Source organism: Dromiciops gliroides, chromosome 1 (assembly GCF_019393635.1).
Source record: "Dromiciops gliroides isolate mDroGli1 chromosome 1, mDroGli1.pri, whole genome shotgun sequence".
Classification (NCBI taxonomy): Eukaryota; Metazoa; Chordata; class Mammalia; order Microbiotheria; family Microbiotheriidae; genus Dromiciops; species Dromiciops gliroides.
In genome coordinates this window covers 605,514,675-605,529,846 of record NC_057861.1, presented here as the reverse complement: position 1 = coordinate 605,529,846, position 15,172 = coordinate 605,514,675, and the positions used below count along the sequence as shown (strand labels likewise).

At 40.4% G+C, this 15,172-nt stretch overlaps 1 protein-coding gene across 1 annotated transcript in view; it reads right to left on the bottom strand.

The window, feature by feature from the left end:
• Positions 1-15,172, bottom strand: part of FRMD3 (FERM domain containing 3) — a 350,587-nt gene that overhangs the window by 43,642 nt on the left and 291,773 nt on the right. The window contains exons 9-13 of the mRNA XM_043977037.1: positions 11,516-11,579; positions 10,579-10,667; positions 5,228-5,302; positions 3,997-4,065; positions 707-831 (exon numbers count right to left, since the gene is read on the bottom strand). Coding sequence (XP_043832972.1) covers positions 707-831; positions 3,997-4,065; positions 5,228-5,302; positions 10,579-10,667; positions 11,516-11,579 — 422 coding nt within the window. The remainder of the gene's footprint in view (positions 1-706; positions 832-3,996; positions 4,066-5,227; positions 5,303-10,578; positions 10,668-11,515; positions 11,580-15,172) is intronic.

Genomic DNA, 15,172 nt, shown 5'->3' with positions numbered 1-15,172 from the left:
AATAATGTGTAAAAACATGGACACAACACAAAACAGTGCTTATTTTTTGCCTAGCATCTTTTGATTTGGTGGAGGGGCAGTAGTTAGGAATTGGTTGGTTTTTTCTAGTTGAAATTGGTGGAGATGCATGGAAATTCGCAGTTAAAATTTAGAAAGGAACAACTGAAGAGAATGACTAAAAGAACAAGTAATAGACAGCAGAGAAGCCAGTATCAGTCAGGGCCCATCAAAGAAGCTGGTAAGAGTATAATTATTCAAACAGCTATATAATCTAATAAAAAAGTTCTAATATCACCACTATGCTGAAGGATATAATTTAATATCACATAAACTTAGCAACATCAAGATTTAATGTTACATGATAAATTTCTGTTGCAATTTTATATCACACCAATAATTTTCATGTCATCCAATTTTGAAATTTTTACCTTGATAATAACTTCCCAGGAGAAGGTAGAAGAACTTGGTGATTCTCATCTCATTTCAGAAATGTAATGATGACAGATGATGACCACCAAAATTATAAGTCTATTGGAAACTTCTGATATTGGCGTATGTTTTGTTTATATCTAAGCTGCCTATAGAAAAATCTCTTCTATCATTGAAGAAGGGTACATGTGCTGCAATTTATATTCTTAGAGAGCTGCCTAAGTTAAGAGACTTGCCCAGGGTCCCACAACCAGGATGTATCAGAGATAGGACTTACCACCATCCAAAGGAACTTCCTCTTCCTGTTCACTGGGAGAAGGCAAAAGTGGCTGCAAGGGTTCCATGTTGATTATAAGCTGCTTATTCAAGGAGTGGGAACTTTTGCTCTGGCTAATGTTGGCTCTGAAAGCAAGTATAACATGCAAGGGATTGATTTCCAAAAATCATTTCAAATGCTTATCTGATCCCTGATATCTGTCTGCCTTCAGAACTGTAATATGCCTCCTTCACAAAATGGATTAAACCAGTAGTACTGGATTATTGATCTTATGAAGGTCTGACAAAAGTCTGCATAGTCCATATGGTTTTTCCAGTAGCAATATATGGCTGTGAGATTTGTACTATAAGGAAAGGTGAGCAGTTCAGAATCGTTTTCGAACTGTGGTGCTAGAGAAGACTTTTGAGAGTCCCTTGGACAACAAGGAGGTCAAATCAGTCAATATTTAAAGAAATTAATTCAAGCTATCCACTGGAATGTCAAATACTAAAACTGAAGCTAAATACTTTGTCCACATAATGAGAAGACAGAACTCAATAGAAAAGACCCTGATGTTGGGAAATACTGAAGGCAAAAAATGACAAGATGGATAGATAGTGTCATGGGAACAATAAACACAAACCTGGACAGACTTTAATAATGGAATTTAATAATGTGCTGTGGTCCATGGAGTCACAAAAAGTCAGACGTGAGCAAAAACTGAACTCAAACCTCATTTTTCATATTTGAAGTCCTTTTTTTTTTTCAAAAAAATCTATTAAATTAGCTGGAGTTCATGCAACATAATATAGCAAATTGCATTTCCTAGTCTTTGCAATGAAATGCAGGTATGCAATCTGCATCAACATGGGGATGAGAAGGAGAAAGGAAAAAAATATCTGATTCATCAAATGGACACTCAGGACATTTGAGGTTGTGCAAAGCTTAGAGTAATTTAGATTCAGAAGACATACTAAGATGGCCAGAAAAACAGGTGACACCCACAGTTTGTAACAGAGGTGCTTTCTCTGGATTGCTAGATATCCTTGTCACACTGAATGTTTCATGTGGCCCACTTCTGATTCATTTCTTCAACTGGCCAGTCTACTCACCCATTCTGGAAGGGAATACCCATTAATTAGTAAGCATGATGACAGTCAGCTGGCTAGAAAACTCAGCAGGTGCCTCAACTAGAACATCTGCCTGCAGCTGTAATGACTGCTTACTCACTCTGCCACAGGTTGGCCAGCCAGCTGTGACCAACAAGAATTCTCTCCAAGGGAAATTCCTTCTTGCAGACAGATGCCTGCTGTCCCTGCTTTGTGTCAAAATCACAGAGACAGCCACAGGCTGGCATACTTGAGATGAAGAAGTGTGCTGGTCGAGCCAGTTGAAATGACTTCCATATCTCAGGATAGGAATTTCCATTAGCCAAGGAAAAAGACAGGGAAGGAGGTCAAAGCACCAGTATCGGACGACATCTTCCTCCACCCTGGCACCAATTCAATATAGAAATTCCTCAGGACTGGGCGATGAGGACCACAAAATCCAGTATGGGCTCCCTTTTCTGTTTCTTGTTTCTATTTTCTCTGTAACACCCCTGTCTAGTTCCAGACTGTTTCCACTGTCTTTAATATTCAAGGATACCAGTATTCACCTTATTACTATTTATCTACCTTTCAATGTAATGGGGATGGAGTAAGAGCCTCATTTTGCCCCAAGAATCTCTAGAGATTGATCTAAAGAGAAACCCTGCTGTTTAGGCCTTACTTTGGTTTAGAGCATTCATTCCACTGCCTACCTTTATCCACATAACCAACGAAATACCCATTTTCAGTCCTGCATCTCGGAAGATCTCAAGTTTTCTTTGAGCAGGCAGATGTGTGAATTGATTATTCTTCATTCTCAAAGTCAATCCAGGAGGGAAAAAAGAATCACAGGCTGATTTGTAATCTATCTATCATCTATCTATCCATTTATCTATCTATCACCTATATTTATCTATATTTATATACTTCTGGGGCATAAACATTGCTACTGTAACTGCTCCTGAATTAAACTGATTTAAGATAGTTATGAAACAGCAAGGGTATTCAGAAAAATTATAGCTATATTCCAGTAATGGCTTCAAGGTTTCTTCTTATATCCCAAGAAATGGTTACATCAAACAGATTAAATAAGATAATATCAATCAATCACCAAGCAATTACTAAGTCCCATACTATGTGGCAAACTTGCTAGGTACTGCAGACACAAAGATAAAAATAAAAAAATAAGAATAAAAAAAATGAAAATTAAATAAATAAAAGATAGAAGTCCCTGCCCTCAAGGAACTTATTTGCAGACCTATGTCTCTTCATGGAGTGGCATGGAATGGTTTTGAGCAGGTATCATAATTTCTGATTCCTTACACTGAGATGACATTAACACTTGTCCATACCGGCTTCCTCAAAATTTTCTAAACCAAGTAGCCACTGTATTTTCTAATCAGATTTTGGAAACCCCCAAACATAATTGCCAAAGTCCTAGGGAGTTGCCTAGAGAAGGGGTGTCACACACAACCCCTAAAGAAAAATATGATCAAACATAATGTTAATTTGTGGTTTTCCAAGTCACTATATGTCCAAAAGGGTTGTGGTTGTTTAGCTGTTTCAGTCTTGTTGGACTCATTCATGACCCCATTTGGGGTTTTCTTGGCAAACATACTAAAGTGGTTTGCCATTTCCTTCTCTAGCTCATTTTACAGATGAGGAAACTGAGGCAGACATGGTTATGTGACTTGCCCAGGGTCACATAGCCAGTAAGTGTTTGAGACCGGGTTTGTACTCAAGGAAAGTGAGGCTTCCTGACTCCAGGCCCAGTGCTTTATCCACTACACCACCTAGCTGCCCTCATGTGTGGTTTAGCGGCTCCCATTTCTATTGAGTTTGATACCACTGGCCTAGAGCACTAAGAGAGGTGGCTTTCTCAAGGTCCCACAGTTAAAATGTCACAGGCAGGACACGAACCTAAGTCTTCCTTACTCTCTATTCACTTCGCTACTCTGCCTCTTCCTGCCTGAACACAGTCAATCTGTCTACAAAAGCAAAATAGAAATAATACCTGTATAAAGGAGATTCCTTATGGGGCTGGGTGAGGAATTTCCAGAATAAAACAGCTACCCAGACCACTGAGAAAAAGAGAAATAGTGCTAACACTTTGTGGGGCTTTAGGGAGAGCTTTCCACAGGAGATGACCTAGGGGGAACAGTCTAGGCAGTTTTCCTTGTAAGGGGAACCACACAGGACATCTAGGATAAGGGCCCCACTCACCTGTGCACCTCAGGAGGGTCCCTCTGGATTTTGGAACTTGCCTCCACCACCTCTTTGGCAACTCTGCCACTGTAAGAAAAAAATGAAATGAAAGAACCTAAATACTACGTATAGAGAAATCAATAGATAATACTTTTCCTGAAGACAGGGGGGAAAATGGGGAAATAGTTTAGAAAAAAATGTGGTTTGAGGGATTAGCCTTTCTGGCAATATGCCTGCCTCTCCTTGGCACAGGACCCCTCTTCCTGGCTGGTAATCTCCCTCCCTCCTGTCCTCTTTCTTAGAACCTTCCATAGTTACCTGTTATAAGCTTCCAGCTTCCCTAGATCATTCCTAGGTGCCCAACTACCTGTGACATCACAGGTAAGAGAACAATAAGACACACCTGAGCCCACTGACCTTGCCTATAAAACACATTCCCTACTCTTCAGAATCTTTGAGCAGATCCATTGTGAGGGACAGTTCAGCGCAGAGCCCGAGGAGCCGATAAGAGGCCAGTATAATCAAGGTGGCAAGGTGCTGACTGCCTGAATGGACAATGGCTTTCTTCCTTCTCCTCCTCCCTACAATCCCTGAAAGTCACCGCACCCTAGGTATCTGGTCCCCTCTTAGACTCGCTATGATCCCTATATATCCTTGTCCCTTCTTCCCTCACCACATCCTCATGGTTATCTAAAGTTAACAGATTTCCCCTTGTGTAAGGTAAAATATGCCTGAGATTTTAAAAGGCCTGTTGTTTCTAGCTCATTCACTTCTGTGGAAATCCTTTTGAGGCCATTCCTCACCACCCCTCCATTTCCCCCCCTCTCCCAAAAAGCTGCAATGGACTGGAATAGGAAGCACTTTTCTTTTATTTCTACTTCTTAGCTATGACTCCGTGGTTAGCCTTTCAAACCATTTCTTTTTCCAAGGGGGGTAACTCACTCTGAAGTTCAAAAGTACTCCATGAGCAAAAAAAAAAAAAAAAAAGACATTGAAATGGAAGGAAACTGATTCTCAAAAGCAGTTCAGTCATTTGCTCAGAGGCACATAGCTAGCGATTGAAAACGAAATGGGGTGGGGGGTGGGGGCGGTGTTCGGACAGTAAGAGTAAAAAGCACTGCTAACTCCCAGGTACTAAAAATAAAAACAGTCCACGATACACTTACTTTCACAAAATATTAAATGTCTGACATCCCCTTTATCCCACTTCCCCCATCCCAAAAAAGGGGGAGCCTCTTCAAGTACCTACCTATATCGAAATCTACTGCCTTTAAAAAATATTTTGCTACTTGACACCGTCTTGATCTGACTGGATTTTGCATACCTTTAAGAAAAGAGCAGAACAGTTAGTTATCCCATTAGAAAGCCAACACCCCATGTGATACAAAGACTGGGTAGTACCATTGGTAAAGAGATGCTTTTCCAATTCAAATCAGAAATTGACAGAAAGAGTGGCCCTTAGCACGCTATTCGGTCGTCAGGGGGACACTTTATTCCTTGAAATCAAATATTTCTGCAGAGCACCAGGCCACAAACTTCCATGAGTTTTTTTTTAATATTACCCTAATGGAAAAGTTAGGAAATCCTTCTCACTACAGTCCCAAGGGATGACAGCTCCAGTTCTAATTACAGCTAAACCACCATGACCCAGTGTTTTAACTATAGCTAAATCACCATAATCCAGTGTAGTTCTCTGCCTTTTCTGTGATAGATGACTAGGATCCATACAAAGATAGAGACTTAGCCAACTGCCGAATTCGAATCGATAAATCTGATGGGTAAACAACAGGCAAATAACAACACCCTCTCCCTCAAGACACCCCAAAATATAGACTGGTTTGACACTTTCCATTTTTTTTGTTCAGTCATTTAAAGCGTATCCAACTCTTTGTGACCCTATTTGGAGTTTTCTTGGCAGAGATACTGAAGTGGTTTGCCATGTCCTTTTCCAACCCATTTTACAGATGAAGAAACTGAGTCAAACAGGGTGAAGTGGCTTGCCCAGGGTCACATAACTCCGCAGGCCAGTGTCAAAGCACCAGTTCACGAGGGACTGCCAATCTGGACAAACTTTCCTTTCTCCCTTTTCTATACTGTTATTAACATATTGTCTGTTAGCATAGGGTATTATATTCTGTTATTTGGGGCTGTTTCAATGAGCAAACCACATGTGTTTTTTGAAGAAACAAAGGGGGGAATGTGGTAAAAATTTATTTGTGGTAAAAATTATTGGAGTTTTAGCTGACTTATTTGGGAGGGGCCACACCTGGCCCACCCTGAAGTTATGTATGCTACTGAGGTCAGAAGGAGAACTCTCCATAGGGAGTTTTTGAAGGACCTCCCCCTTTGGAGGAGGGAGATTGAATGCTCTCTGAGGGGCAGAGAGCCACTTCCAGAACACTCTCACGCTTGCCTGCTGGCTCCTTGGTTTTCTCGGTGATGCGGAGAAACTAGCTGATATCCCAAGTGTGGTGAGTTTTTAAAACCCTGCATTTGGGGCAGCTAGGTGGCACAGTGGATACAGCACCGGCCCTGAAGTCAGGAGTACCTGAGTTCAAATCCGCCCTCAGATGTTTGACACTTACTAGCTGTGTGACCCAAGGCAAGTCACTTAACCCCAATTGCCTCACAAAAACAAACAAACAAACAAACAAAAAACCCTGCATTCCTTTAAATTAGCTTAATTGGAAATGATCTGGGGATTGCATAGACTTAGTTTACAGTTAAGAGAATTTATCTGTATTTCTTTTTCCCTATTTCCTTATCTTTGATTTTTATTAATTTCACCTTTGTTGTTTAATTAATTCCCAAGTAATAAAATCTGATCCTTTTGTGGAAAAGTTATAAGACTCCTTTCTTATTGGTCTTGGAGAAATATCTAAAAGGGCAGTTTGGAGGGGAGGGAGCTTTAACCTAGAGGTCCCTCATTATTTCTGGGATCCCAATATTTTGGTGAGTCACCCAATTAATGCTCCATATATTAAATTTTGGCCCCTACATAGCTAAGAAGTATCTGAAGCCAGATTTGAATTCAGGAGGATGAGTCTTCCTGACTCCAAGCCTGGCACTCTATCCACTGTGCTAGCTAGCTGCCCTCATATTATCCCTTTACTGAGCATCTACCTCAGCTGTGACATCCATAGAAAACACAATAAAGACATGGAAACCCCAACTTTCCAGGAATCAATCACTTCTTCAGCTATACCATGGGACTTAGAAACCCTTAGAAGGACTGAAAGTTGGAAGGGTGCCTGAATTTTAATGGTGGGGTTTAGAATGTACTTGCTGTTCGGAACTCTAAAGGTTTTGTCTACACTGATGGAGTGTGGTACAGTGGTAAAGAGTGCTAGTTCTGGAGTCAGAGGACCTGGGTTCATATCCTAGTTCTGTTACTTATTATTTGAGAAAGTCATTTAACCCCTCAATGCCTCAATGTTAAATGAAAGGCTTAGATTAAGTGGCTTCTTAGATCTCTTCCAGTTCCAAATCTTGGATGCTACATACCTACATAGAGATTTGAAATGAATAAAGTTATAAATCAGGGCAGCTACGTGGCTCGATGGATAAAGTGCTGGGCCTAGAGGCAGGAAGGTTTATCAACCTGAGTTCAAATCTGGCCTCAGATACTTACTCGTTGTATGACCCTGGCCAAGTCACTTAGCACTGTTTGCCTTCGTTTCCTCCTCTATAAAATGATCTAGAGAAGGAAACGAAAAACCACTCCACTATCTTTGCCAAGAAAACCCCATATGGGGTCACAATAAGTCAGACACAACTGAAACAACAGAAAAATATAAACTGGTGCTGACCTTTGATACCTAATTTCTTCTTTTTTATCTCTATGCAGGACTTTGCCCTCTCTAAATTCTTTTTTATTTTATTAGATCTCTGACTGCTCTGTTGTTCTCATTTGAGTCGTCAGAGATGATTCTGGTCCCCTCTCCCCACTCCTGAGTGTTCATTGGACTGACAGAAATCCCAGGCCAAGGAAATTCAACAGCCTCAGCCTCCTGGGTATAGGTGTGGGCTACCATGTCCACCACCCTAATCCCCTTAAGGTTATCCATTTTAGAGATGTGTTCCAAGTCTCAGAGATAAATAAATAAAAATATCCTATATATACATATATATATACATATATATATGCATATGCCTACATGCACACACATACACACATACATACATGTACAAGCATGTGACTTATGAGTAACCTCTACAAGGAACATTCCACACCAAACGTTAGAGCTGGCATGGCCCTTGGAGATCTTTTGATCTAAATCTCCTCTTTTACAGATGAGAGCACTGAGTCTCAAAAAGGGGAAGTGATTTGCTGGAAAGACCACACAATTTAGAACTAGAACTCAGGCCTCCTCACTCCCAAGCCAGCACTCCATTTTTCCCAACCTCACAGCCTCCAATCAGAAACATCTCTTTGGAGAGAGGCAGGCATAAAATGAGGCAAAGTAGAAACAGAAATTTTCTTTTTAAAAAAATGATCCTCATTAAAAAATGCTGTATTGTTATCTTTTGTTTTGAATTTACCTTCAGTTACCAAGACTCCCCTCCCCACCCATCCAAAGAGTCATCTCATCCCTGATAACACAGGGAAAGGAAAAAAAAAATGTCAACTGAGTTCAACATTTGCTGCTATGTTCCACACCCATAGCAGCCCCACCCCTACAAAGAAGGAGGGGGGGGGGCCTCTCTTCTTTAGGGAGTAGAGGTTGGTTGTAATCATTGTACCGCACTGGGTTTTGATTTTATTGTTGTGGTTCAAATGAAAGCTTCCTGATGATAATGATCGGCAGAGCTTGTCTCTTGGGTTGTTTAAGAGCTGAGAGGGGGGAGATGAAAAGCAAACTTACTGCCCCTACATGCCTGTGCTTTGCAGCAAACTCTGGTGCCAGGGCTTTCTAGCTAATCAGTGGCCCCTTTCCAAGAGTCATTCCAAAGTACTTTCATTTCTCAAAAGCACATCGGGGAATTCTTAGTCACCGAATGCTGGTGTGCGTGGTTTCCAGGTGAAGTAATGTGAGCCGAAAAGGGTAAACAACCTATGTTCTTAATGATAAGGCCCAGGACCATGCTTTGTCATTCTTCAATAAACAAAAATAACAATTGTGATCATTGTATTATGCTCTACCAGAGGAAGCAAAAGATACTCTGTGAGCCACCTAGATTGTGGCAGAGGATGGAGCACTGGGCTCGGAGTCAGGAAAACCTAAGTACGTCTCACCTCGGACACACTTACTAGCTATAGGACCCCAGGGAAGTTGTTTAACCTCTTCAATCTCAGTTTATTCCTCTGTAAAATGGGAAAGGCAGAAACTATCTCAAAGGGTCTTTATGATGATCAAATGACATGTAAAATGTCTTGGGAATTTTAACTCTTGTATAAATGTCTGCTAGTAGAGCTATTTATCCACACTGAAGCTAATGGATGAGTGATTCTAGAGATTAAATAGCATGGTAGCATTAAGTCTTCCAGTTCTCCATTTTTTGCCACTAACTGTGACCCTGGGCAAGTTACATACTCCATATGGCCTTGCCTCTAAGCTTTGATGTTATTGTTATTACTGCTGTTCAGTCATTTCAGTCATAGTCAACTCTTTGTGACCACATTTGGGGTTTTCTTGGCAAAAGTAATAGAGTGATTTTTCATTTCTTTTTCCAGCTCATTTTACAGATGAGGAAACTGAGGCCAAAAGGGTGAAGTGACTTGCCCAGAGTCACCATTAAGTGTCTAAGGTCAAATTTGAACTCTGGTCCTCCTGATTCCAGGCCTGATGCTCTATCTACTGGGCCACCTAGCTGCCCTTCCATTTACTCTGTATGTACCTACTTACTGTCTATTTATTCTATGTGTATATTGTCTCCCTCATTACAGTGTGAGTTCTTTGAGAACAGGGGTGATTTTTGCCTTTATTTGGACCCCATGATGTTCTAAACAAAGTGCATAGCACATAGTAGATACTTAATAAATGCTTGTTTATTGAGTGATGGGCATCAGTTTTGTCAACTTCAAAATTAGCAGGTAAGATCAGACAACCCCTAAGGTCATTTCCTGTTTTGACATTCCACGGTAAATTCTATGCTGTTCAGTGTGGATAGCAATGCAAACAGAACCCCATAGGAACTTCAAAAAATAAATTCAGAAAAAAAAATTTATTATTTGTGATAAAGGTAGAGGAGAAAATTCAAGAATAAATCAAAAAGATGGATAATCTCCACCACCCCCCAGTGATTTTTATCTGTGGTTCTGTTATGTGCTCTCTCTCACACATACTCACACATACTCACACACACACACACACACACACACACACACACACACACACACACACACACACACACACACGTCTCTTTACCTGGCCCCTGAGTCTTCTCAACTCAGTTCCAAGGCCATTGGGCCTTAGCCCAAGGACAGCTGTCTGAGTTATATCAAGAAGGAAGTCCCCATGAGACACCTACAGAACTTTTAACCCACCTTGTAGATGATCTCGAGTTAACTAGAGGAAGAGAAGTAACTTACAAACAAGACAAAGCACTTAGAGGATGCTTTTTTTCACCACTAGCATCAAATGAACAAAACCTGCTTACTTGTAGAAGGCCTGATTCTCCACCCCACACTTCCAGAGGTGTTTGCAAGCAGCCGGTGTTGAGGTGTGAAATGCCAACATGGCCTTTTTCTAATGAAAGGGAAGAGATCAGGAAAAAAAAAAAAAGTGTGAGAAGAAGATTTTTGAACACTCTAGAAACACAAATTAGGAGTCTGAAGTCCTCTTGAGACGGAGTCTGGTTGCTGCTTTTTCATTTTTTTTGAAGGCTCTCAAAAAACAACAACAACAACAACAACTTGTCATCTTTTCAAAACTATGCTGAAGTCCTGTCACCAATACTACTAGGCCTTTCTTCATCTTCCCATTTGTATTCCCCCTCCCTATAATTCTGTATTTATTTATCTGTGTACACGTTTTGTATCCCCTGCCGGCAGAATGAGAGTTCCTTGAGTGCAGGAGTACCCCCCCCCCCCGCCCAGTGATTAAAACATGCTTTGCACATGGTACAAACTTAAGAATTCCTTACTGATCTGAATTGAATTTGATATTTTAAGTTCTGCCTGTGACCCAAACTTGGCTGTGTGACCCTGGGCAAGTCACATAACCTCCAAGTATTCCAGGAACTCTCTTAGATAATAAGTTACCTAGAAGGTGCCAAAATGTATGGGTGGAGGGAATTTCCTGATCCTAGGAGCTCCCTATACCAATGAAATCCTAAGTCCAGGCCCTGTCCCCACCACTGTGCCTAGGATAGCACCCCATGTACAGGAGGCAGGTGATAAAAGCTTGTTGTTTGTACAAAGCCACCATCTAGACTTTTCCTGCCTAATTGTTTTCAGCATATCACCCCCACAGCAGTCACAAATTCCAAAATCATGGACTCCACTGCATTACATTGCTGTAGTTACATTTTAGGTTCTGCCGTGAATCACAGATAAAGGGGAGAAAAACAGATGATAAGAAAAATAATATCTGACCTCCTTCTGAGAGCCAATCACATAGAATGTCTTCCCTTCATACTTCAATTTGCAGACATCCGGCCTAGGGAAAGAAAATCTCTTTGGGTAAGGAGAAAAAAATGGCCATTAACAGGGTAAGTGGCTTTCCTGTAGGAATCTGGCTGCCTCACAAATGCCAAACAGGCCTCTCTGAAACAAGATATCATCTTATTATCTGTGAAGACCTGATGAGTGGTGAAAAATGGGAAAGGGAATTACACAGCAATTTTCTTTCTCAGAGGAAAGTCCAAAGACAGCTCAGAATTACTTAGTTGTTCAATTTTTCAATATATATGAGCCACCATCTTTTAAGGATTTCAAGGAACATCATGTACATTGCCAAAAAAAAAAAAAAGTACAAAACAAAACTATTTTGGTCCAAACCTGTGATTTCATCAGTGTGGGGAACCTCTCCATTGATGCAAATCAGCAATTCTTCTGTAACTTAGAGTTTTAGAGATGCCTAGGGCACTGAGAGGTTAAGTGCCCAGGGTCACACAGTCATGTGTCAGAGGCAGGATATGAACCCACGTCTTCCTGGCTCTGAGGCCAGTCCTCTATTCACTATGCCATTATTAGCAATCATATCAATATTTATTTGTGGTTTTATTTGGTGAAGTGGAAAAAATAGTCATTTCAAGTTGGAACGAATGAAATAATATGGTGTCTGACTTTCTCTCTCTCTCTCTCTCACACACACACACACACACACACACACACACACACACACACGGCCAGTCATTCATTCCTGCCCTCCATCTTCATGAAGAAATTGTTTGCCCTTTCACCAACCAGAAGCACAACAATGAATGGCAAAATGAAATGAAAACAATGATTCCATATTATTTTGAATGGTTTCTCCAATCAAACTTGCCTGAAAAGCTAGCCTTGGTTTAACCTAAGGTGGGAGAATGGTTATCAAGAAATGATCAATAATTCCATCTCCACTTATGGAAACAAATTGTGCCTGCTCCAGACTGAGCCACGGATTTGTGAGGCAGAGAAAAGGCAGTGAGAATTAACAAAGACAGAGTTGGTTTGGATTTGGGAAATAAACTTGTAAAGGCTGAAGAGCCATACAGTTTGTTTGTTGTTGTTTTTTTTCAGACAGAAGCAAGAAGAGCAATGTCTCAGGTCTGGAATTGAAGTAATGTGGGAATTGTGGGGGTCGTGTGATCCAGACTGATTCCTTCTTGTGACTCAATTCTAGATCTAGCTCAGTTCAATTGTGGGTCCAGTCCAATTTCTGTCTTGTGAGAAAACTTTATTCAATTATGTGAATTATGAGAAAACTTTATTGCATTGTTTGAACTTAGCCCTGTGTGGCTGGGAAACTGAACCACCTCTACCTGTTAGCTAGAGATCCTTAATTAAGGATCTAGGTTATGTTGACCAGAAACCCCAGTCAGATCCAAAGACTGATGCAGGGAATTTTCTCACAATTATATACCTCAAGCAACCCATATGTCTTATTTGAAAACTCACCCCATACTGTTTCTTAGTTTCTTTGACTGAATACAGATACCTGGGGTGGAGGGGTGGAACACCTCTTTTTCTGATTTCAAGAAATTGTACCTGTTCACTCTCCCCCTCCCAACTCTGAAAGCCCCATATCTTTCTTCCAATTAGAAATCAAATTAACTAATTTTGTATATATGTTAATACCCTATTAATTGTTTTTTAATTAATTGGTCTTATTTGATTGTTTCTAATGCATAAAAAATTGTCTCCCCCTGCATTTGGGCTCTAGTGCCAAGCTGAAGAGGCCTGATCCTAATTTGTTATGTAATTGGCATGAAATACTTAATAAATCAATATGCTCATAAGCTCAAACCTTTGTCTCCTCAGTCATTTCAATCAATCCACACGCCACAGGAATAAATATATAAGAGCCCATCAGAATAATATTTTGGACACCACCACCATTAAACTTTAAGAACTACATCAGCATAACAAAGAGCTCAGTGGAGCAGATCTAAGGGACTGAGCTACTTTTAGGCCTGAGGCAGTTTTTTTTTCCTTTTAATCAAACTCTGTGTATGTAGTAGAGGTTGGTTTGCAACTTAACATCTTGGTATCAATCTCTTAAATCTGCTTAGGAGTGAAAATGAGCATATACCTCAATGAGTCCCAGGCACTCAAGGATTTGGGTGAATAACTATTCAAGGCCCTTGGGAACTTTGCTGTGGACTATTCTAGTCTTCCTGTAGAGTCTCTTTCCCCCAGTAGGGCAGAGGCATCCCCAAACCAACCCTTTCTCCCTGAAGTTCTTTGGTTAACAGGGAGCTCACCCTTCGTTGAGATGAAGAGTTCCAACCAGTCACCATAAAGCTGGTCAACTCATCATACTTGGCAACTTGTTTAGCAAAGAAGGAGTGAGGCTGTGAGCATATCTTTGTATATGTCAAAAACAGTTAAGAATGAGATGGACTTCATGAAGGAGGAAAAACAGGGAGATCAAGCAGGTCCAAAAAGGAAAATCTGTGTCCTTATTTAGTAAATAAAACCTGCAGCAAAATATTGACTATGAGCTAGCTAAAACAGATGACAAATGTGGGATCTGTGCAAAAAGTAAAATTAAGGAGATACAAAATGGGTAACTGCCAGGAAACAACATGCAAGAAGATAAAATGAGTATTTTTTATAAATGTATATATTCAAAATGGTAGGGTAAAAAACCTATCCCACCCTGTCATAATTGTAATTGTAAATGTAATTCATTTTGAGCTGTTTCATTCATTGCATTTGTATCCAAAAATATAGCACAGTGTCTGGCTCAGAAATGGCTAACAAATACTTATTTATTGATTGGTCAATCAAGTCTCACATGTCACAATGAAGGCTCAATTCTGATGAACTGCAAGTCATAGGAAGCTCAATTTTCATATCTTGCCTCTTCCCAGTTCTCGTTTTGAGAACATTAATTTCAGAAGTAAAAAAAAATCCTGGGACACAATTTCTTGGGGCCAGTTGCAGTGGAAGAAGAAGGAAAAGACAAGGATAAGAGTAAGATTATGATATTGAACTGAGTGGGTACCAGGGAGAAAAATTATAAGAAGGGTTTTTTGTTTGTTTGTTTTTCTTTTTAGTGAAAACAGGTATAAGAAAAAGGAAGATATGAACAGAATAAACTGCCACGTGGGCAGTGAGCAGAGAACACATTAACTGGCAATAGGTAAGTCAGCTAGGAAAGTGAGGAGCAGACAGAGAGGAATTTAGGCAGAAAGAAGGAACCTGGAAAGAAAGATTTTACAAAGGAACAATGAGAGGAATCCAGAAAAGAACCTAAACCCTAAGATGGAAGCTGAAGTGTGTGCAGAGATACCAGTTTAATTCAGAACTGAACCCAATTTAGAACAGAAACACAACATAGAAGGACTGAATCTCAGGGGAATCATAAGATTAGAGTCAAAAGGCACTTTATAGGTCACCTAATCCAACACTCTCACTTCACAGAAAAGGAAATTGAGGCTAACAGAAGGTAAATGATTTGTCAAGGTCATCCAGATTACCAAATGACACAGCTTGGGTTTGAACCCAAGTCTAGTATGCTTTTGGCCACATCACTAATCTGGGGCAGAGCCAAATGAGTTTAATTCAGCATATACAGACAATCCTGGAAGACACTTGTCATGT